Consider the following 25,431-nt stretch of genomic DNA (forward strand, 5'->3'; position numbering starts at 1 on the left):
TCTCTCTCTCTCTTTCTATTTACAGCTCGCAACTAGAAGATACACTTTCCATATGAACATGGTTCGTTATTCGTAGCTTATAGTTAGGTGTGCCGTAGATGCAATACGGATTACAGATACAGATACGTTTGTTTTGGATGCAACAAGTCTTTTTGAATGTGAATGCTTCGTTTCCTACTCCTGGTCCTCCCCTGATTTCACAGCTCCGTGGAATACTCTTCCGGATTGACGTTGAACTTCCGCCAGCAAATGTGATCCGCCGCTCCACCGGACGTCGCTGGAGGTGGCAACTTGTGGGAGTTGACATTGACCACCGAGCTGGCCGACCGCTTGACATGCACGCTGGGCGGCGGCGGCTGGGCCGGAGCGGCCAGACATCCCGTGGAGCGGCCCAGGGGATTGCGGGACATGGCCGAGGTGTAGTTATTGTTGCTCTTGCCATTGCCGTAGATAATGGATTCGTTTGAGGGCGATATCTCTATCCGCGTGGCATGGCCTGTGCCAGTTCCACCATCGGAGAGGCGGCGAATGTAGACCACCTCACGATGTTTCTCCACGGATTCCCTGGGCGGTCGCATCTGCGTTTGGGTCTGCGGCTGAGCGGTCTGCCGCATTCTCTGTGAATACCTCGACTGCTTTGTATCACTAGCCTGGAAGGGAACGTATTGCTGCTGCGTGATTCCTGGAAATTTATCCACACTAATATCCTCTTCAATGGCTGAGTCCCCGAACATGGATCCGCTGTAGTTGGGGGAACTATTTCCCGGCGTGGATGACTTCCAGTGCTGCTGATGCATGGGCGTCTGGGTTTGACCTCCATTCTGTACTCCATACTTCGTCGCACTCGAGTACTGACCCTTCTTGATAGAGTGCGTATAGTCCCGTGTGCCTCTTCGTCTCAGGGTAAAGTCCCTGCGTCCTGTGTCCTGGCATACGGAGCGCCACTGCTTCCAGGAGTGTCTGGCCAAAGGATCCGCCGGACCCCACTCCTTAGCAGGCTTTGAAGCCTCGCAGATCATGCCAAAGAAGTTGTACTCCACCTGCCGGAAGATCTGCACACAGGCGATGATCACGATGACGGCCAGCACAAAAAGAATTGGCGCCCAGCGTGGGAGATACTCCGCCAGCAAGTCGTACTGATCATCGTCCGCACACCACCACACCAAAATACCGGTCAGTATGGCCGGACAAATGACCCACAGCCACATCCAAACCCGAAAAATGGGACGACCTATGGAGAACTCGAGGTCGGTGTAGATGTTCTTAGCTCCGTAGATCCAAGTTATGGCAATCAGCTCGAACACCAAAGCAGTGACCACCATGGTGCCCACCAATCGCGAGTCCAGCACGCGGGCGATGAGGAACTTGGGCGCCGCGAAGGAAATAACGGCCACCACCAAACCAATCAGGCAGATCACATAGTTGGGGCGTCGTGGCACAAGACGTGTGGAGGTGTACACCGCCACTGTGATGGAGACCATGGCCGAGAGGATTATCAGCGCGTAGATTAGGGATGGGACCAGATGCTGTAGTAGGTGACTATCGCCCTCCCGGGATCCATTCAATACCCGGTCGTAGATGGCGGTTAGGGGCTTCAGTTCCTCCATATTCTGAAAGCCATTTGACGACAAATCAAACTGGACCATGAACAGGGTCACGGCAATGGCGTTGATGAGCAGGTTGAAGCAGAGATAAACCACCGAGGTTCTCACAGCGTCGCCTTTGTACAAGAACTTGCCCGTGACCATGGGCAAAGCTCCAAAGCCACAGTTTACTGAGAAGAGGACTTGCATCAGGGCATTGAACCAGATGTTGCTTTCGGCCAGCAAACCAGAGTCAAAGCCCCAAAGCTCCGGAAAGTAGTGACGACTGAAGGAGTTTCGCACCTCCCAACCAGTGAGTGTGCAAAGCAGGACTAGACCAACTAGTCCGAAGACGAATATACTGCGCCGCAGGATTTTGGCATTGTGTGTGCTGATGGATAGGAAATGGGCTTATAAATGTGTTACTATAAATGTTTTTTAGTCATTCTATCTTACCACAACATTACAACTATCCAGAGGCCTATAAGTCCCGCTGCCAGAAGGCCAAAGTACAGAGGATTTCGCCAGAATGGAGTTAGAAAGGTCAGCTGCAAACACTCTTGTCCACTGGTTCCCGTCAGGAGGTATCCACTCTGTAGAATATCGCATTTTAAATGACATTTCCCTGGCAGAGTAGCTCTTACTTACCAATCGCAGTTTCACGGGACCAGCACACTCCCGGAATGGCAGGTCATTGGAGGCGAACATTCCGATGTAGGCCAGTGCCAGCACGGCCTGCAAGGACACCCAAATGGCCGAAAGCCAGGAGGCAAAGCGACTGATCATGCAGGCTCCTGAAATATAAATACATATAGTTTTGAGAATGGGCTCTACGCCTTTAGGTGATTTTATCTATTTCGCTAAAGTAATAACTAAGGAAAGCATTTAAAATATATTTACAAAGGGATCGCATAATTTATCTAGCCCAAAGTTCCTTCTCAGAATCGGATGTAAACTACGTCTAATATACGACCCCATAAAGCAACCTTCTAAACAAACTACAAAAGAGCGGAAGATGAGGAACCCAGTTAATGAAATTACTTTTGTCATTTAAAAGGCGAAATTCATAAAAGCAAAGGCGTTCGTTTGAAAAGAGCTCAAGTGAAAACTAGTTATAAATGAGAACGAGATTTTTTAATATCTTTACATTTACATTTATAACGTATTCTGCAGTAAATTAAAACCCATTCGCCAAACCAGATCAATTTGACCTTAAAAACACACCCAAAGCTGTTAATTAATATACGTATTGTAAATTGATTGGGGGACTACCCAAAGTCGACATTGAAAAGTGTCCGAAAAATATATAAAAATGATTTGAGTTTCAAAGGTTTTAGGGCTTGGTTCGATAGCCCAATGAAAACGATTGAAATATTTTAATTAGCATTGTCTGTTGTACAGACCGCAACTGTTTTTTCTTGTTTATTATACACTTCCTATCTATGCAAATAGGCCACATTAGATTACGTTTGCCAATTCCGTTAGCACCGTTTTTTATGCTTATATTGCACTATCGATCAAGCAAAAGGTGAAGCAACAAGAGCTCGCATCTCATCTGACCTATGGATTCTTTTCCATCGTCCATTCATATACGCAATCGGCACGTGCCATGAATATTTTGCCTCATTTATCGTAATTATGGGCTGCGAACAACTCACTCATAAAACGATCCACTCAATGAGCCCGCTGATTTCACAATGAAATGGGTACTTTAAACCAAAGTCAGTGGCTTGAAAAATGTTAAGTGTTGCCTTTGGCAATTTAAGAGTTTTATAAGCCATATAAATGCTTAAGTGTTCATCAAGAATTGGCTTTGATGATAACTCTTTCGTTGGGCACCAAAGCAAACTTTAATATGAGTTCTTTGTACCAACACTATATTTCAAAAGAGTCTTTAACATTTGCTTTTCATTTTAACGCTCAATGAATAAAATACTAAATAAAACGGCTGCTGTTTAAAATATGTGTTACTTTGGCTATGAATCATTGTTTGATGGAAATGCCAGGCCAGGCATAAAATATTTTAAAACGAGTAGCCATTTATCGAGATCTTAATATGCTGTTAATAGTGATATTTACTACAAAAATAATAAAACCGAAGTTTATTGCTCATACGCACTGTTGCTCTGCTGTTTACAATGATGTTTGATACAAAAATATTAAAACTGCAGTTTATTGCTCATACGCACTGTTGCTCTGCTTGTCATTCTAATATTGCATACACTTTTTTATTTATTACAATACACCTGTTCTCTGAAACTATACTTATAGCAATAATAGCTTGGCCAAATGTAAAAAAGGGCGATACGACGAAGGCATTCCTTTGCAGCCACCAAGCATTCACGTGTTTTGTTGTTGTTTTTATTATTACTGAGGTCTTTTCGAAGGTGTTGTGTCGTAATTTGCAGTTGTCGTTTTTGCTTTTTGCCATTATTAGTTGTTGCTCATATTGCTCATTTTTGAATTCGTTTGTTTCTCGTTACAATTGTTTTTGGTTTATACTTTTGTTCATTTAGAATTTGCCTTAAACGTCTCTATGGTTATTTTTTGTGGACGCGCCGCCGCCTTGCCCGCGATACCTGCACCACCATTTTGCTCGCCCGTTTCCGTTTCCGCTTTCGGTTCGTTTCCGCACCGCTTCCTCTGCCGCACGATGGGCGTGGCAGGCGGCGGATCAGATCTGCTGTTGGGCGTTGTACTACTAGATGTTCTTGTGTGCCACCCACACGTTGTCCATCTGCCCGCTGCTAATGGGGCGGCAACTGGAGGGGGGCGTGGCGAGCGCGCGACAGTGGGAGGAGCGGGGGGCGTGGCGCGCCAGCGATTACACGAACGGGACACACACACCAATGCATTTTGAGGTTTTAATATTTTTTTGTACGATTTTCAGAGATTTTTTGCGGTCGTCCTGATAACACGGTGATGATTTTATCTACTAGGTCACATTTAAGTAAGTCTTCTCTTTTTTTAGTGTATTTTATGTGTATTTTTTAGATTTTTTTGTTTGCATTGATATAACTTTGGTCTGATATTTGTTTTTTCTCATTTTGTCATTATCATTTTCAATTCGTGATACATGTCTTAGACTTTTGCGGTTGTTGATTTTGCTTTCTTGTTTATTTAGCTGCTCCTGTGCTCCTGTGCCCTTGCAATTGCACCTGCACCAGCCCCTTTTCCGGGGGGATGGGGATTGGCACCATATGCGCCTGCTCCGGCCTTGGTTTTTGCTTCAGAGAGTGAGAGAGAGATGACGAAAGTTTTGCAATCGTAACTTCGGCTACCAACGGACACAATTTGAGAGAGTGGGGATGAGACGGGATGTGCCCAACCGTCGTTGCTGCGGAATGCACGACCGCCCGCTGGAGGTCCTTGCAACGAGGATATTTAAGCTCTGCCTGGCGGAATTCCAAGTTGGGAATTATAGGCGCGAGCCCGCAGTGCAACGCCAGAGCTTTCCCCATCAAGCTTCGTCCTGCAATTGGGGATGCAAAAAGCTGCAGCTGCAGCTTTGGCTTTGGTCCCATTTTGCAGCCCCCACAATGGGGGATGCTTCCGTTTCTGAGCACCTGTTGCCGGCCGAAAAGTATGCTACCCCCGCTACTCCATCGAAACTCACCTTTGAAAATGGGCGAGGCGCGCCAGGTGTGCGCCGCCCCCTGGCCCAGAAACTGGCCCACCGAGATCTCCAGCAGAACCATGGGCAGGCCGACTAGAAACAGCAACGCCACATACGGAACCAGGTACGCCGACCCGTAGCGGTCCAACTCGCGTGGGAAGCGGACCACGTTCGCATAGCTCAGGTTCAGGCACAGACAGAGCACGAGCCCGCGGAACACCGAGCATTTCGTCTGCAATGAAAAGAAATGGGACGAGTGTGGAAATTAGTTTAGACGACATGGAATAGGCATTAACCCGAGGTAAAGTGGACCCATTAACTAAGCCCACCTAAAATGGAACATCACCCACTAAGTTATATTTGAATATAAATCTGATGTTATGTATTGCGACATGCTCTGTTTCCCTATACAAAATACGCTTACCATATAATGGCTAGCTAAATTTCAGTTTTAAATTAAATTGAGCACAACTGAACACGTAATACTAAAAAACTAAAATGTGAATTATGAGCTAGCACAACTTATTGTAAAAAGCTATTCAAAGGTTCAAAGACTTCATTAATTGGCGTGAATGCATTTAACCCTGAACTCCCTTCGAAGAAAGTAAAAGTTAGCAATGAACCATGTCCGAAAAATTTGCGCAGCTGATGAGAAAGCCCAAATCTACAAATGTCTGTCATATGCAAACCCATTTGGATTTTCTTTTGCCGGTAACCCGGACAAGTAGCGGCAGTCACAGTCACAGTTGCCGCATCCGCCGACATTAGGCAAAAACAAAAAGATACTCCTACAGAGCGTCGCCGTCATTTCCGGTACTTCCGCTTTCGACTTGTGTAATTTCGCCGTGCTTCGCTTTATTTTCATTAATTACACAATTTTGCTTTCTGTTTATTTGTCTTACGACTCATATTCCTCGAATTCCCCCCACCCAGCCACATCCATCGAAACTGGCTTAGTTCTTTGTGTTCGCACAGTGAGCGGCAAAAGAAAGTGGCCGCCGCAGCAGGGTGTCACGGGGGATCTTATTAAGCTTCGGCCAAAATTCGCTCATGGCTCTAATAAGTCATCTGCGAAATGTACAGCATAAGCCCATTAGATGTGCGCGCGCAAAAACATCAGCGAACTAACAACGGTCCTCACTTTCCAAGCAAAAGAGGCGGAAAATACAGCGTAGCAACTAAAGAATACCTTCTATCTTGCAGCTAATCAATTTAATTAATTTAAAATATATTTTTTATGTTTAGGAGGCAGCATTTCTAGTTTTGGAATATTTTTCATAAATCATTAAATTGGATATAACACATTTGAATTCATATAGAACTTAAGTAAGCAACATAATAAGCATTCGCATTTTTAAAAAGGTTTTAATTTAATTTAATCATTATAGCTGAATGACTAATTAATAAGATAACATATGACAATTTGTTAACGTGTATTGTTTTGAATACTACAAAGCTGTAAGACAGTAGATTTATGTTCCAAGCCGAAGTAAACAATGCTTGTAAATGCTCATAAACAGATTTCTTGTTTGTTGTATAATTGAGAGGCTTCTTAAGTCTCATCCAACTTCCAGACCCTAGATTAATGCCACAGGGTATGCCGCCCAGCGCATCTAAGTGAAATTCGTTTAGTTAGGCAAACGAACTGCCAACAGGGCAAACTCAGCATCCGAAGGGGCAGAGCGGTAACAACGTGACGCCCAGGTAAAGGCGGTTAATAAAGCGAAAACCGCACGGTGAAAATGTAAACAAAAAAATCGACCAGCCAAGCGGCGTTTAGAGTTTATGAGCGTGCCGATGACGAGCGCTCCATGGGCATAGCATATCATCATCGTATCGTTTCATATCATATATCGTATGCCATATCATGCATGATGATGGCCCCCGCAATCCCCCGCCCTGGCACTCACTTTGCGATAGTATCGGAAGGGTACGTCCTCGTGCACAACGTACAGATAGTCGGCTAAATACTTTGTCGTTGGTATCTCCATCTTGGGACAGACTTTGTATTGCTTGTAGGTGTCGAAGAACTTGTCATTTTCTTGCATTTGTTTGTTGGTGCATACAAATCAGGTTTTGTATTGTTATGCTTTGGATTTTATTGCGAGGTTCTGTGAGCTGTGTTTCCCTTCGAGCTGGAATTTTAATTGCACTGCACTCGAAAATAAATAAATTACAATTAGCGCAGGCACTCGTGTGTATTTTAAGCATTTCGTATTTATTTTTTAAACATCATGCTAATTAAAGCCTCGGCCCGGGGCATTTGTGTCAAGAAAATAACAATATTTTTATGCAAGTGGAACAAGTTATCACGTGACGACAGCGAGCCAGCAAAAAGCGCAGACTTTTAAAATAAATTGGCAACACCTTCAGAGCCTGGCCCTGAACCGCTTATTGAATGTCTCGCCGTCGCGTTTTGTTTTTATATCACATAAGGTATTTGTATTCTTTATTTTTTCGCATTTTACACAAATCGCCAACGCATATCAATGACACTTGTCATGGAACTACAGTGCGCGAGCTCCTTTTCTATAAACAATATGCAAGTGGCTTGTGGTCGCGGATTGCCTGGAATTTAGTTACATTTCATTGCACAGAACGCTTTGGCCATTAGCGATTATTCACTTCACACTTTTGCATTTTCCCCGATTGCACTGCGTTTCCTTTTTTCAATTCGCGTAGTAGCTTTTATTTTTCCTTTTACTATATGTTTTTTCGCTTTTCGAAGCCTTTTGGCTGAGCGTGTGCACCACTCATCACCGCTGCAGCGTCGAGTTGCGACTGCGCAGACGACGATTTTGATTGGGGGGGAAATCGAATTGGAGTGCCCGAGGAGAAAGAGGCGGCCGAGAGATGGCCAAACAAGTTTTCCCCCCAATAGGCAAACTTTTATTTGGGATCTCTCTCTGCCCGATTTTCCTCCGGCTGGGTTTTCATCTGGATGAAACTCTGTAGCTCGTATGTTGTTTTTGGACCACACCGAGCGTGCGAGCGGAGCGTACCTAACTGCTCTCTCATTAATGCAGAACTGACGACTGACGTAGTGCCGGCGGCAGCGAAATAAAGCAGCACCACCAGCAGCAGCGGCTCCAAGCAGCGACGGCACCAAAGCGTGGCTTTCTATGCACAGTGGCTGCGCAAAGTCAGCGCACGCCTTCGCGCATCTGCGCACGGCTCACTGGGTTTCTTTGGAAATTTATGCATGCTTCTTTCAGCACTAGAAAAAAAAGCTTGTAGCCAAATATAGTTTTTAGTCCACAAGAAATCAGATATATAGCACTTCAAAACTTTATAAGGAAATTATTATATTTATATCTGATTCCAAACTAGCAGACCTCTACTGATACATGTCACCTTTAAACGATTCCTCATTTTAAAGCTATATATGCAAATATTTTTTCCAAGTGCACCTAACTTTGCTGAGAGAACCTAATAGTCACAGGCTTATTAAAGCTCTTCTCCATTCTAAGCTCGCCCACGTGGGTTAATTGAAAAAAAGATCAGGGAACACAAAGATGCTGGCTGAATGAAATTCTATTGCTATTGCTATTGCTTAATGATGCCCTTAGGCCGCGTTCCCATGTCTCGAAATCCATCTGCATAATTAACCTGTCTTCTGCACAGCAGGAAATGGCCACCGCAAAGAGCAGAAACCGTCTATTAGTCTTGGCTCTTTGAGCCGCTTCTCATACTAATATTAAATTTTATTTTAACACGTTCTTTGGCGCAGAAGAGAAAAGAGCGTGGCAATTTCTAATTATTATGTAAGCATGCGAGCGAAACTGGCACTGGTCGCGTAATTAACAGCACTCACTGTGTGATCAAAAAATAAAAAGGGGGGAATGAGAAAAATTATCGCTGTAGCGCCGAGCGAAATAGGTGGATTGAATGGGCGCTAATGGGAAATACAAATATTATTACTAGCTAGAATTTATATTTGGCATCAAAGTTCTGCCATATCAAGCGGAAGTCCGTTAAAATGCTAATAAAATCGAATCGATAGGCGTTGACTTTCTCAACGATGATCACATCAAGAACTTAAACACTTTTAGCATAAATAATTGCGCTTTTTTTTGGCTTTTTGACGGTTGGCTTGTGCCTGGCATACCGAATGAGCTCTAAAGAGGTATTATAAATATATGAAATATGAAAAGCCAAAAGCTAAAAGCCAGAAGTAAAAGCGTGGGCTGGAGCCAATTAATTGAGAAACTTAACCCATAAATACCCGCCAAGGTTTCTCCGGGTTTCTTCTATCGAGAATTGATTCCGCGATTGTATCAGAATGGAAAGGTCTTGTAGGCTGCACAATAATTACCTTCAGTGTGGTGTCACCTGAAACTGGAGTGTGAAAATGTCCCCACAATGGGGCTGGTCACAAAAGGTGTCCGAAAGAAGGCTATTGTGAGCTGTATTTGATGTTGAATAAGCGATGCCTCGACAATCTCTTTGACTGAACGGATCTGGGCACTGGAGCATGGACAAGTGTACTCGGGGAGTTATAGTTATGGTACTCGCATCTGGGCTATTGTTTTACCACTTGGATTGCGACTGAGGGTCTCTAATCAGTGGCCAGTGAAAGGAGAAGTCATGAAGCCATGCAGCTGTGTGTGATATCGTTAACTCGTCAAATGGTCTCGGTTACACCCAAACCCGGTAGAGCAGTGTACCGTGGACTGGGATTGTATATCGTATAGCCCAAGGGAGTTCTGTCTGATTATCCACCGATGTCCACTTTCACTGGATACACTTTTCCCGATTTATCGATGCAATTCTAATAGCCCCACGCAATTAGTGTGTTGCATCGAACCAGTTTGCCACTGACGTCATTTCTTATTTTCATTTCTCTTTATGGCCGAAACGTGAGTCTTGCCACCGCCGAATTTGCACCGAAAGTATCTGCAAGATTGTACTGGCTGCCACTGTGTTTTGTTGAACTTGTTAATCAGCGAATTGGAAACGAAATAACATAAGAGATGAAGTAACTGAACAGCCCGAGAAACATGCATATGGGCAGAGGTTTTCGCTTTTGGGTCTTGGGTTTTGGCCACTCGCATGAGCCGCAAAAGCAATGGAAGGGAAGTGGCCAGAGACGAGGGGCCATCGATTGTGGTAAGCAAATTGCACATTCAAAAAGTCCCAAGTTAAAAGTAAAAATAAGCAAAGAAATATGCGAACTGCCGGCAGACATGGAATTAGCCGAGCCCAGTTGCAGATACAGTTTAAACTGCGAGACCATGAAATTGGTCAATAACTTGTTCATTTGAATGCAGTATTTCGGAAGAAAATTATTTAATTATTCCAATAGTAAGCTTTTAAGTGAGTAATGTTTTCTTTAATTTAATTATTACGCCTAACCAATAAGGAAACACATAAATTAGTTCCTTGTAATTGTTTTAAATCACATTGATAGGCAGGAAACCAATAAATAAACTATTTTGTTACTTAATCGTAATGTAAATTGAAACTAATCGAAATTGAAGAAAAAAGTATTGAAATTTTACTATAATCATGATTTGCAATTTAATAAACATTTATAATGTACCTTTAAAACCATTTGTTATTGTAAAATTAATTTGGCAACATTTGCATTTAGAAACATGTTCTTCTCACAACATCACAATCAAACAAAAGACTTAGGCAACAAACTCATTTACCAAACTTAAGTTTCCATTGGCTTTTAATACAAAATCATAGCATACCTTACGGCTGAACATGATTTATTTGAAGTGTGTCAAATGTAAAAATGTGTTGCGTAGAAACGGCAATGTGAAATCAATGTAAAATATTCTGTTTGAGTATGCTGTCTTAAATATGTAAAACATTTTCAGTAAGTGACCATATGCATAAAAAAATCAGAAATTAAGTAAATATTTTACACAATAGGGGGGGGGACTTAATATAACCCAACTTAAAATGCTTCCTAAAATTACTTAATTGCTGCTAATCTGTTTTAATTCAATGAGATAAACATTGTAAATGTCTAACTCAATGACTAATCCCACATAAGTTAATGCTTTCAAAACTGTTGATTAATTTGTGTTATTAAATTAGCTGCACGCACTTGGGTCGATGTGTTTGTGTGTGTGTGTGCAGCTAATTAAGGCCAATTAGCATCTGTTCGACGCAATTCATACTGCACTTGACACTTGCACTTCCACTTGCAATCGGCAGGCAAACCTGGCTTGAATGGGTGAAAATTGCGGGAAACAATGGGAGAGGTGTGTGGATGCGAAAGACAATGGCCAAGCGACCAGCTGGGCCCTATCCGGTCCACTCCGATCCGATCCAGTCCGGTGCCCGCTGCCTTACTAACCCAAATAGGAGACAAATACGAGCTCACAGATGCCGAAACTAGTTTTATGATCGTGTTTATGATGCCGCCGCGCCGGACAACCCTATAAACAATGACTATTAGACCAAGACACAAGGATGGACTGTGTGGAAGACCTGCATTCTCCGCCTGGTTCGATCGACAAAAGAGCTTCAGGTGTTTGAAGGTTGCCATCGCCACGCCCTCTGCTGCAACCGAGTTTGTGTAATCTTCGGTAATCTTCATCTTGAAAACTATTCAAACACCTCAAATCGTAGACTAGCAAACAAAGAGGAGAGCAAACAAATCGCGCGAAAAGTAACGCGTTTTAACGCTAGAAGATATAACAGTGGGTAGAAAAAGTCTACAGACGCACACAAAACTATAATACAAGTAGAAATTTACGCAAAAATCATTAAATTGTAGTTTAGATCCTCTTAACTTGTTGTTAATAAGATCTCTTTATTTTATGGCGGAGGTATTTATTTGTATAGACAAATCAATCGATCGACGCTCAGCAAACAACAATATAAATATTATCTTGGGGCTTGAGACACGTACACAAATTCATTTCGAATATTTTCAGCATTATTAAGCAGAGAAATAAAATTTACAGCGACTCGTGAGTAATCGATAAACGGAATCACCGGAGCTTCATTCAAAAGACTCGCCTCACCTGATGATAAGCAGCAGTTAGCTGAGAATTACCCCGACATAATTCTTATTCAGATTCATTCTTATTTATTCTCAAAAGATCTGAGGAGGAAGATGATTCCAATCGCTTCTGGCTAGTCCGTAACATTGAACAAAAGAGGTTCAACTTGGGGAGATCTTGATAACTTCTAAATTGCCAAAACAGGTAGGACCACCACTTGACTGGAAGCCAAAATAAATTGCATACACGAGCTCCGGCTTCGAAGATGAACTACTTTTTGAAAGTTCCATCAATCGGAATGCTAAATTTATCTCAAAAACGCTAATTAATACACATACATTCTAAGGCTTGGCAACGAAATTAAAGACATGGAATTTAAATAAAATCATTTAAATTTTAAAGTTTTGCAAAAAGCATTCACTATAAAAAAGACTAATAATATAAACTTTAATTAGGCTTAATTAAAGTTATGGCTTTTATTTACATAAATGTTACTTACTCAATCGTTAAATTCAATAACTTCCCATTTTCCCATTTAAGCACGCTACTTTTCCCCACCTGTCTGATCCACTCACCTGTTTGTTGGACTCATCCTCGACGGCGGGAAGGAGCTTGGCATTGCTGGCCGTGGTGATGTTGTGGGCGGAGGCCGATACGGAGAAGTTCTTGGACACCGCATCGTGGTCCATGTCATGGTAGCCGCCCTGGATCTCACTTAGTGTGTTGTTGCTGCCGCTCAGGGTGACGATGCCGCTGGAGCTGATGCGACCAGAAGTGGCGGTGGTGCGACCGCCACCACTGTCTACCACACTGGACACCGTGGAGATGCAGCTGCGAGTGGTTTGTGGTGAGGGCGTGACGGTGGGCAGGTCCGTCTCGTTGGCCTTGGCGCGTCGCATATTCAGCCAGGACATTCGCTGCGGCTGTCGGCGATCCAGGGTCACGGATATCTGTTCATTTCCGGTTCCGCCACCCGTGGGCGCTCCACCTATATAGACGCAGGTTCTCGACGTCGCTGTGGAATCGCTGCGCAATCGGCTGGAGTTGTCATTGTGATTGTGGTTGTTATCGTGGCGCGGCAGAGTTGCCATGGCGCCGGGTATCTGGCGGTAGGTGGGCGTGGCCGGGGGCTTGGTGCCACTTCCGGCACGAGCTAAACTAAACTGCTCGGCGAGGGCCTCGTCGCTGCTGCGGGGCTTATAGCTGCTGCTCATCGATCAGATCTGCCAGATAAAATAAAAGAAGAAGTCAGCTGAATTTATCAATTTAAGGAAATCGATACTCCATGAATAGGGGTAAACAAATTGGGGATCGAAAGCACTTCGAGGAGTGGCACATAATCTCAAGGTATCAAATTTCAAACGAATTACGAATCAAGGAAAAATGTTTTGGGCAAAAGAACATTAATTCTGAAAGGGATAAAATCGACTGCTAATCATCAATTTGTCAGAAGTATAAAAATATATTTTACATATACATATTTAAATATATATTTTTAATTAAGTCTTCTCAAAAATTAAAAATTTAAAAGAATTATTACTGATCAATAAAGTGTCATTTGCATTCAATGAGAACCTTTTATTTTTGATAAACAAAATCAGGTAAAACTGTCAACATTTTCTTTGTTTCAGTGGGTAAAATTCGTGGAAATATCAGAATGACTTCAAAGGCCGACTGCGCCAGCGGAATTCACACGCAGCCCGAAAATCATATTAAAAATACGATTATATCCGCTTTGGGTTTCTAACGAAATGATTCATATGGGAGATGGGATGGGGTTTTGTTTTCGGGCCTGTTTGGACAGCGGATTTACATGCGAATTGAGCAGCCAAAGAGAACAATGTGTGTCCGTTGAACGGAAAGTGAAATGTCGCCACATTTCGCAGCCATGCGAAAGTGAAAGCCCTGCAGCCATTCTACTTCATAGTGATGACCATATTTTGCCATGGATTATGACATTGTTTTCGCAGATTCTTCGATCGCCTTTTGTAATGAAATCCAGCACAAATCAGAGCAAATCATTTCATTTCTGCCCTAGACAGGTGACTTTCTTGCTGCCAAAATTTCACTTGATTGGTTATTTTTATCAGACACCGACAGTGAAAACATCTCGGCCGAAAGTTGACAACAATGAGCATTGAAACAAAGTCGTAAAAACAACTGTTCCAATATGAGCACGATGGCTAAATAACAAAATGTATGAAAACAAAATAAACGAATCGAAAGACACGCCGCGATATCAGTTTGTTCGCTCTCGGTTTCCCAACTTATTATTTTATTGACCTGAAAATGAGTTTCTCGTGCTAAAAATATTTCTGGCGATCCATTGACATTGTTTAACCCATTCTCTGCCAAGTTAGCAACTTCACCAGCCATTTATAATTTACAGATGCACACTTAAACTTAATTTGTATTATTTTCTAAACAAGAGCATGAATATCCTATCCTAAGCTTGAATCTACCGCTTAAAGTCAATAAACTGATATCCGTATTTGCTGGCCAATAAATCTGGCAATGTATTTTTAAAACAAAGATAAAGAAGAATTAATTATGCCAGCTACCGTCTTCGAGCCTTGGCAAGACAAACTGAGCAAATATATATGCGGCTAATAATCATTAATTAAGCCAAGTGCTCAAATATGTTCGACGATTGGTGTTTATGTGTATATTTGCACCGCTGGATACGATTCAAATGGCATGATGACTCAACGCGAACACAACATTTCGATTATTGCGATTGTGTCACTGTATTAATGATGGCTCTCCTCTTATCGGCCCAATGGCACACATTTATCTTGGCAACAGCAGCACAACAGCCTCTTATCACAATCACTCGAAATGCATATTTACAAATAATTATGCATGCTTGCATAAATGGGCAAAAAAAAGGTTTAGTGAAAAAAAAAAACATGGAGAGAAGAAAACAAAATCAACTTTTAACATGCGATCGAGTTCGGTGACCAGCAAAACAATCCAAAAGAGGTCGTATCTTAATCTTAGCCGAGTATTTATACAAATTTTCGCTCATTTACTGCTGTTCCAGGCCGTCAAGTCATAAAAATAAAAACAGTTGAAATTTGAGGTGATCGACTGAGGATATATCGTATGATATATCAAAATAGTTGGATAAACTAATTATTAAGATATTTATATATTTTGGGAAAATATGAAACCATTTTAGAAAACAGATAACATACGAGACCATTAAATTAAGATACATTTTTAAATAAATATAAAAAAATTTTAACATTTTAAAAAATATGCATGCAATCTTAATATCGCAACCATGCTGTAAACGTTATATAATAAACATCTTTCGATTTGTTTTTAACGAACTGCCAAGTCCATTTTGGACCCTTAAAAATGTATTTTCAGTATTTCCCCCTATAGTCCCTTTTTTCCTGATCAAATTACTTCAGCCAGCCGGTGTTTATCCACAAACAGGCATTTAATGAGTACCGGGTATCGAAGTGTTTACGTCTTCCTCGGCCAAATGAAAGTGGAATGACGGCCAAAGTGGATGACGGCGGCGTCTCCGTCTGTTTGTTATTGAACATTTGGCAAACAACAGTGGCGCCGTAGCTGAGATTTGCATTTGCATGTTGCAGATACAAAACGCGGAGAGATGTGAATGCCTTCAGATAAAGATACTTTCGGTGGCCGAGTGTTAAGCCCACTCACACTGACGCATTGAGATGGCAGACAAAGATACAATTTTGGGAGGAGTCGGGGCGGAACCAAAAGCGGGATCGCTCGACCGTTGGGCGAAGACTCGGAAACCCAGTCCAGCGGGACGGAGTCAAGGGATCCGCCGATCCGGCGATGCATCAAGTTACAAGTTATTAACAGGTACGAGGGCGAGTACAAGTGTTGCCAAGGAAAGCACCTCACAATGCCCGTAGATGTGCCACACATAAATATACATATGTATCTATATCCGTGCCTGCTTTTCTTTGCGCACTCAGTCCGAACGGCGACAAGTGCGAGAGTTGGGGCTCGGAAAAGTATGACACTTGATAAAGGTTCTGACGAGGGCAGCATACATATAAATATGTACAGTGAGTACTATCCTATATATAGAAATGCCGGTGGTGCCACCAGCCACCAACTTCGTCGCCACCAAGGAATTCAGCCGGGCGTAACCACAACACAAGACAACTGCCACTGACCAAAGAAAACGCGCACATTAACTTGCCATTTAGCCTGTACTTATGGCCCGGAGAGCCAAAACAAACCGCACAGAACCTCTGATCATTCCACCTTTTGGTAATAAAGTTTTTTAGCTGAAATTATCAAGGGTTCACTTCCAAGGAAGCCCCGAGAATCAACTGCTTGGCAGTCATTATTTTTAATGGAAAAGCAAATGGATGGATGAATCTGGCATTATATATGAAGGCTTCCCATATGGGAAGCTTACAAAACAAAGAACGGGCAGATCAATCAGTTACTGAAGGTCAAAGTGGTTCCTAATGGGCTTTTAATGCGTATTTACAGATAGAATCAGACAATGTACATATTCTTTGACGAAAATTACATTATTTTTATGAAATAGATGCAAATATAGGATTAGATAGTAAATAGGGCTATGGTTTCTTTTTCGGAGATTTCAAATAAAATCAAAATATTTATTCCTGTTGTTTTTAGTGCTTTAACCTTTAACTTAAATAACATTCCCGCCGGATTACCATCAATTAAACGGCGCACTATGATTAAATTCGAACGCAATTGTAACGAGCACACGTGGTTGACCTTTGACAGGGCGAAAGTCCAAACTGCCAGCGAATCGAACGCACATTACAGGGCAGAAATGTCACAAAAAAAATAGTAATTTCCATTTACAAACCGGCAGCGCTAATTAGTGTCCAACCGTGTGGCTAATTTGGAGATCATTCAGCGGGTAGACCAAATCAAATCAAATCAAGTCACAGCTAATCTCGTGGCAACAATTCATTTAGTGAATCCAGGGTAAAATCACAATTGACATGCTGCACGGTTTGGGCTGTATCTGTATCTTTAATGGGCGTATCTGCATCTCAATCTGCATTCGAGTAATTGAAAGTCCGCGCTCGGTGTGGCGTAAAAGGAAAGTAAAAACTACTTAGATGGGTCTGCCTATTTCTCCTCTTTCTTCTGCTTCTGACGCCTCACAGATCACAGCCGCCAACGAAAGTAAAAACAACAAAGCCAAGATACTTGGCTAACTACCAACTAGCAGCTAGCAACTGCCAACTGAGTTGACACAGTTTCTCGGAAGGGGAAGATTATGTAAAATTATGTGCAAATTGAATTGAAACTCAGGCGACACAAGTAAAAGTATCTGCACGAGCACGAGTACCAGTACGAGTATCTCGGCATCCGCGCGTGTCTGTATCGCATTGATTGCCCCCTATTGATTGTCCAATTCCAATCGAGTCTAATTAATGCTGTCCGCTCTGGGGACACGGACCACGGACCAGTGCAAAATCTCGCCGGGCCACGCCCATCGATCGGTTGACTGATTCCGATTCCCCGATTCCGAATCAAAGCGAATTTTTAGCGCTGTTTTCTCAACAAATTGTCACATCTGCGATGGCAATCCGAGTTCGTTTTTCGTGTTAGTGGGGCAAAATAATGGAGATGTGATCCGAAAACTCGTTCGGCCATTATGGCTCTGCAAATTGCATTTAGCTCGTGGTAATTACACTTATCCAGAGATCAAGGCAGTGGACACTTTTTACTTTTTTCCACCAGGTTTTATTGGACCTGTTTTGCGCGTGGAGATTAGCCAAGAAGTTGCCCACATCGACACTTGTTTGCCACTGGGTCAAGAGCATAATTGAAAAGATACACCAGGAGGCTCGAGCTCTGACTATCAGGCAACCGCAAACTCGATTCAATGGCTGATTCAGGACCGTGTTGGCCCATGATTTGCATAAATAGCTTGTCGTGCTGCCCTTGCCGCTCGTTAATTGCATCAGCATCGAGTCGCTGGCAATCATAATCGGTACTCAAAACAAAACTCTACTAAACGTAGTTGAAGCCCCCCTCCCAACAATTTTGCCCCCCTCCAGTTGCACAACCGAAGTTTCGCTTTTGGTTTCGCACAATGGCAATTATCAGAATCATTAGCAAATGAATGGGCTCCACCTGCCCCCCTCATTGACATTAGATTCGCTTTCGCAATCGATTCGAGCAAACAGAAATAGTCAAATGGCAATGAAAATGCTGGGATGCTACCGGAATAATGTCAGTGTTTAAATGAAGCCAGGTGTTTGGGATCGAGTTCTTGAGCTGATAACCCGTTTTCAAAGAACTTTTACTGCGCCAAGTCAGGTGCCAAAGTCTCTTTACTAAGTTTTAAGTTGAGTTTAATGGGTTCCCGGTACTTATCTTAGGTTTTTCCTAATTCTATCTACAGCAAATCCCATTCACGTGAGGATAAGATTTAACACATTGCTACAAATTTCAACTATACTAGGAAGTTTGCCACACTAGATTAAACTGTTTAAACCAAATTGATTATATAACATTATTAAATTATTGACTTAAAACAAAGATTACCGTGGAATTCCTTGAAATAAACCAAATAAAGTTCCGGTAAGCAATCACATCCACTTTAAATACAGTTCTTGACATGCAAATATTTATAAATATTTCGTTTTTCACAGAATTTCAATGAACTTCGTTCCACTTCTTATGGCCAGCCTAAGGTTGAGCCGTCATTCATTCATCACTTGTTAGGAAGTAGATAATTTTTTAATTTGTATTCAAGTCGGCTTCTGCTTTTTTTCGAGCAACAAGCGCAACTGGAGCTGGTAATCAGAGACGTAACTCTGCTCCAAAAAGCTCATTTGAATGCTCCATAAAGGGCAATTGCCACACGGCGAAATGGGAATCATTGAGCCACGGGAGCCGTCATCAATTCCGATTCAATAGCGCAAAAATTCATGGAAATTACGTTCTCACACACGCGAAAATAAAAAGCAGACAAAAAAACGAAAAACATTGAAAATTCGAAGTGCAAATACAAAGCGTTTTGCGGTAACAGAAAAACTACTATAAGCGACGACGACGACAGGTTCGGTGGTACTGACGGACTGCCTCACTGGCTGACTGGCTGAACCGAGCGAATCGACTGAGAGCGGAACTGCGATGAGCCGGGCTGAGCAGAGCCAGAGCCATTGCCACAGGCATGGATAATGTAGCTGACAGGTAGCGACGGAGCTGAGCGGTACAACACGTGTAACGGCCAAATGTATCTGCCAGATACACAGCTCCTAGCTGCCCATCCGATCGGGCGTCTGGTAATCGCTGTAATATCAGCGAAACACGCAAACCTATTCAAGATAACTCTGGAGAGAGGGACTCTCTATTTAACCATATCCTGCACGCGAAAAAATCATATTCGTTTTCAGATCTGTTAGCAATAATCGATATTAGGCGAAATGTATACCGCCTTTAGAACCAATCAGAGCGATATGTCATTTTAATCGATTAAGGAATTCAGTACGAACTTACGTACTTCGGAATTTATCTAATATAGAGATTTAATGTTGATGTCATGTAAAATTGCCTATTTAAGCTTAAATATCAATATATTCTAGTTGGTTTGTTTGTGATCAGTTTCTGTTAATTGTTCCAAGCTAGCAAGGGCTACATTATTTTTCACAGTGCACCCAGCACATAGGAACAAATATCCGAATCTCGAAACTGGGTTTCATTGAGGGAGGGAAACCTTCGAACCCTGGGCAAAGAAGCCGCACAAACAAAGAACGAGGCGAGACGAAATGCTCATAAACAGGAAATTAATCACTCGAGTGTGTGTACAATGCGGCGAATCCCATTCTCAGGCCCTCAGGTAGGAGTAGATGTATCTTGGCCCGAGTCCCTGCCGGCGGAAAAGGACGAGGTCGCAAGGAAGTGGGAATTCAAGGGTAAGGGCAAGGTAAGGTAGAACGACGAATTCCCATTTGCCAAGGTCACAAACACAGGTATTACAACTTCATTCGCTGCGTGCAATTCAATTCTGTTTACTTTGACTTTTCGATTGTTCGCACTGTGCCAGTGCAGCATAAAAGCGATCGTAAAAAATTCCCAGGTAACGCGACGCTACTGGTGGCATAATGCTAATGAGTTCCTAGTTTGAGTTTTTCTTAACGATGATTCAATGGCGAGCCCAGCGATTCTTTGCCAATAACTAATTACAATTGGAGATGTTGCCACTTTGAGAGGAGGCGGCGAAGGCAGAGTTACCGGTTTCCGGCTCATTTCTAATTATAAATCAGACAAATCAACAACAATTACCTTTAATATTAATTTAGCATGCATCCAGCAAATATTTCATGGCCCCAGAACATTTGCGCCTCATCAAAGTTCCTCACGGGGTAAAAAACAAAGGTGGGCTTAAACACCTTTTGATACGAAAAACGTGCGAGTGCTTTATGTTGTTTTGATTTTTTGTTCTAGCCAAAATTTAATGAGTTAAGGAAACCATCATCGAATCTTCAAAAAAAACCAAACAATATTGTTGTTATTTAAGCCGAATTCTGATTTATTTATTCACTAAGCTTATTTTCTAAGAAACTCCGGCTCTATTCGCATAATCCGCAGATTTAAATTTTGGTTTTTACTAATGGGAACTTTAAACACAAATACGATAATCCCACCTATAGATTATACAAGTTTTTAATAAAATATAAATTATGGCAATAGTTTCTTATACAGAAGCTATCACACTATTTGCCTTAGATAATTCCCTAATTTGATAATTTCTTCTTCCTTTGCTGATTTATGTAGACACTTTCGTCACACCTGAGCTTCCCAGGTAAAAACTCTTTTCTTTTTAAAGACCTCAAGGCAGTTGAGTTTGAATCTTTTGGGGATGGGAGGAGGAAAGAGAGTGGGATAATCTTCGGAGCCGCATTAGAACCAGGCACATCATCAAAACGAGGAAACTGGTCTATGTGTAATGTAAGACACGAGTTCGTCCACTTCCACGATCACGTTTGCATGGTGAAAACAAACCAAACCAGACGAGCAGACACGACACTCGAAGAAAAAGGGGGACGATAGCCAAGAAGTCGGCTTGCCAAGTAACCTGTCAGTTACCAAAATGAGTGCAGAGCCATTTTCCGCAGCAAGCTTTACTTGGCCCCACATTACGCTTTTTGTTTTGCTATTTCCCAGCCGCCTTTTGGCCACTTTCTAGCAGCAGACTGTAGGAAAAGAACTCTAAGAGCCGAACAGTCGAGCAAATTGCACCACTTTGCGGCGTTCTGGTGGCGAGTCGGCCCAGAGGCATCATTACCATGGCCATTACCGGCTGCAGTGTACCTTACTGACACCATAAATGGTCCACCAGTGCCCCCAGCCACGGAGTTATGTGCTCTAGGTCCAAAGAGGGCCTGGGCCTGGGTCTTTCCACGAATGTGAGTCTCTGCAGATACTTTCCACCTTTCGCTGCGTGGCGGCAATCGAGCTGCGGATCTGCAACTCTACTCCCAATCGAATATGACGTGCTCGGACGTTTATTCTTTCATCGCTTCTAAGAGCCAACTCGGCGCGATATCGCAGTTGTCTCTTGGCTTTTGCAAACCTCTAAGAACTGAACGGGGCAAAGAACAATAGATGTTTGCCCAAGAACTCAGATATTATATTTCAAATGAAGACATTAACTAGACAGTTTGAAACAGTTGTAATAGACTTCCTAATTTCACTTAACGATGGTCAGATTTCATGTACGTCCAACTTGGAATGTAACTTAAAAGTTAGATGTATCTTGACTTCTTTTTTACCTCTTTCCCTAATTTTCTTCTTGTTAGCAAGACAAGACATTTATTATAATATTATTTATTTATAAGCTTATAAACAATAGAATTTACTTTTTCTTGAGATCGGAAGGGCGAAGTATATCAACTTGTTAACTTTTAAGGGCATTTTGCCCGTTTTAATTTGGTTACAACGCCTGAGATGGGTTCACACAGTTCACATGGCTCATGGATTTGAGAACACGACAGCCATAAATAAAGATTCACCGACCGGGGCGAGAGGCAGGTATTATGTGAGTAGATATATTCAGATTCAGTTAGCACTTGCCGTAACTCTTCTCGCCTGTGTTTTTATTTATTTGAGAGTGACTTCATTTTCTCAGGGCTGAGACGAGCGATCTGAGCCGGGTGACATGCAACCCCCGTTTCGGCCTTTTTTTTACGCTTTTTATCGTATAACGCTCCATTGTTCGGAACAATGTGCGGCGCACACTCTTTTTTCCACATGCATTATAAAACATGCACATAACTATACTAGCACCTGTATATACTAGGTGTTTCAAATGCACATAGCACACTTACGGCGCTTATTGTTTAAGCTTTTCCGATTGCCAAACACTCCGAAAATATTAAGAAAATAGCTGAGCACGTATGGCGGAGATTAGGTGCCAAGTACGCCGGTGGTCAGTTCTGCTGATGACAGCAGCGCTGGAAAATGTCGAATTAATTAGTCTAGGTCTGGATTCTAGCCACTAGAGTCTAGAGTCTAGCCCCCACTCCGATCGCGAAATAACGGTCAGTTGGGCGGGCTAAAATGAAAATGTGCGGCCCACAGCTGGCCGGCCATATTGCAGTTGCCAGGGGAGGGGGGAAAAAAAAACAAGAAGCGAAAATGAAGAAAGAACGAAAGGTAAGTAAAAACTGCCGCTGGCAGCTAACCTCAAGTAAACTTGGGTTCTGGTTCGGGCCAAAACCGGAGGGAGATGGAGTAAAAAACCTGATGACTCAGTCACGAAGCACAAAGTTGATGGCTTCCCCTTCGGGAAATTGGCGGAAAGTCCGGATAGCGGGGGAGTGGGCGAGCTGTGGTTGGGGGGGCGGTAGGAGCACCTTCCTCTATTGCCGACACTGCAGCTGAGTATAATATTGAAACAAAAGATAATGGGCAAGTGCAAATATTTAGCGAGCGATGCATTCTGCAGCGGATATTACACGGCCATATGCCATTTCCTCTGGAAAAATGCTTAGTGTGCCACGCAAACAGGTAAACACTTTATTTAGAACGAAAACAAGAGTGACTCTGAGATACTATACTATACTAGATATTATCATCGCAGTTATCAAGTGCTAAAATCTACGCAAATAAACGCGTTTTCGGTTCTAACCGCTTTTGAATAGTAGTATTAGTTTTGAGGCAGTTCCAACTGTTCAGCTGAAATTGAAATCTTCAGTTCTGTAAACACATAAATATTTCCCTTTTATATAATATTATTGTGTAGAACGAGTAAATGGCTTGTGGAACATTGGTTTTCTACGCTTATCAAGTGCGAAAAATATTTACTCTGCCTGCAAACAATAAAGTGGAACGACAATTAAAATAAGCAAATAAACATTTCAATGGGGGCAATCAGTGAAATTAAATAAGGTTAGCATATATATAACATATATAACATATATCAAATGAGAACTTTGATATCGCCGCATGCTGATGATGACATCTGACACTATATTCATTCATACATAAACTTTGAGTGTATACAGCTGGCACTCAGTAATATGCATATTTGCAAAATTGTATTTCAAAGTTGGCATTGAGGTAACCAGATACGAGCTTTCTAAAACTAAGAAATGAATGAAAGAATTTCCAAACCTACGCATTTCTAAAAGATTAACAAGTTCATGCTGCTAACCCATGGAGGCCACTCATCCCTGATATCTTCATGACTCAAGATCACCTCGGTGATTACAACATTTACTGATGACATAGATAACTCTGCCACTTAATCACTTCACACAGTTGCGCTCTTATCGCACTTTATCCGTTTCTTTGAGAACAAGTACAGTGGGCACCGAAATCGAAGGGCCAAAGATTTGAGCTAGCTAATTATAGCGGAAGTCGAAAATGCAGCGCCAATATCATAGCATTGAACTTGCCAGACGATCGTCGAGCGATCGCGACCAACTGAATTTCCAGGTGCTTATCAAGGTGGGCCAGGTTTCAGCGAAACTTTGTTAAAATATACGGCAAGAGCAACTGATGACCGCCAGTTAAGGCTAAAACAAAAGTCAGTTGTGTTGAAGAGGAATTGCGAGGAAAGAAAGACAGTGGAAATTGGCTTGGAAAACGCAAAGAGCTATGGCGAGTGATCCGAAACTAGATATATATACGCTTGTTATTAAAGAATTATGTAAAGTTTATGGTGATTATCTTAGAAAACTATATTATTGAATTCCCAAAGACGATCTGAAGACTCAGTATTCCTGCATCTCATTAGGGTCCTAAATAGAATTGTCTTTTTTATGCGTTCCGCATCCGATTAGTTTCCACGAGGGAACACAGGCATAAAAATGTAAATGTCTTCCGTTAACCGGTATCCACTGTACTACAGGCTGCCGAAAAAGTGGAAGAACATGAGCACGGGAGCGCACGAAAAGCACAAAAAGCGGGCAACGTGTGTGCATGAGAAATGCAAGGCGGAGGGCAAGACAGGCTAAGGTAAGCTAAGGAATGGGAATGGAGATGGGGATGGGGATGGGGGTCACGGGAAGGTAGGGAGAACCGAGTCAGGAGCGACAACCGCACAACAGCACGAAACTGGTCGGACGGGTCGCTATGGTTGCCATGTTTATGGGACAGCCCAGACAGGAGGGAGGATCAGTTCGGATCGGTTCGGTTCGGCGGTAGTCTAACTTTTTGTTCTCCCTGACGGAGCTTCATAAAATATGCACCACATTCAGTCGCATGCGTTGCGGCTTCTTCCATTTTCCGTTTGCCATTTGCCATTTGCAATTACCATTTGCATTTCACGGAGTTATCAACACGGCACATGAGCACACACACGGAAACACGTACGGCTAGAACAATTTAAAATACACGAAATAAAATGCTTATAATGCAGTTGGGCAAACCACGCGGACAGGCGACAACCGATGCGAAAGAGGCGCGCGACTTGACTGGGAGCTCCAGTCCGAACTCCAACGGCTGGCGACCGAAAAGCCACCCCGGAAAGCTCACTCTTCGAGCTCTCTGCATGTCTCTTTAGGTCTCAGCAATCTCTTTTGATCTTGAAGAGCTCTCTTTGACCTTAGAAGGCTGTTTGAATATGCGCGGTATATATTTTACGATCAGCTGAAAATATCTGGAGTATAGCTTTTTAAATTAGAGTTATACTATAAAACTTTGAAACAAAAAGACAAACTTCTATCTGTGATTTTAAAAGGCTGACGTATAAAAGATCAAGTCATCAGTAAGATCTCTACAAATTCTAAATATTTATATATATAATTTAGTTTACTCGCAT

The 25,431-nt window shown here is 42.4% G+C and overlaps 1 protein-coding gene across 2 annotated transcripts; it reads right to left on the minus strand.

Moving 5' to 3' along the window:
* On the minus strand, positions 1-25,119 carry LOC6738452 (sodium-dependent nutrient amino acid transporter 1). Of its 2 annotated transcripts, XM_016169345.3 has the most exons (6): positions 24,925-25,119; positions 12,740-13,387; positions 5,200-5,431; positions 2,232-2,377; positions 2,040-2,176; positions 1-1,974 (listed from the first exon to the last, which is right to left on the minus strand). In XM_016169345.3, the coding sequence occupies exons 2-6, from the start codon at positions 13,376-13,378 to the stop codon at positions 198-200; spliced, it is 2,931 nt and encodes a 976-aa protein (XP_016032286.1). In that variant the 5' UTR covers positions 13,379-13,387; positions 24,925-25,119; the 3' UTR covers positions 1-197. The 2 variants fall into 2 exon arrangements, with proteins under 2 accessions (XP_016032286.1, XP_016032285.1); XM_016169344.3 differs by lacking the exons at positions 12,740-13,387; positions 24,925-25,119 and adding an exon at positions 7,110-7,353.
* Between the last annotated feature and the right edge of the window lie 312 nt (positions 25,120-25,431).

The sequence above is a fragment of the Drosophila simulans genome, chromosome 3L, assembly GCF_016746395.2.
Source record: "Drosophila simulans strain w501 chromosome 3L, Prin_Dsim_3.1, whole genome shotgun sequence".
NCBI lineage: Eukaryota > Metazoa > Arthropoda > Insecta > Diptera > Drosophilidae > Drosophila > Drosophila simulans.

Coding starts and splice junctions, on each gene's coding strand:
- LOC6738452 (XM_016169345.3), bottom strand. CDS start 13,378: ATGAGCAGCAGCTATAAGCCCCGCAGCAGCGACGAGGCCCTCGCCGAG. Junction 5,432..12,739: donor AGGATGAGTCCAACAAACAG/GTGAGTGGATCA, acceptor TTTTCATTGCAG/ACGAAATGCTCGGTGTTCCG. Junction 1,975..2,039: donor TGGATAGTTGTAATGTTGTG/GTAAGATAGAAT, acceptor CCTATCCATCAG/CACACACAATGCCAAAATCC.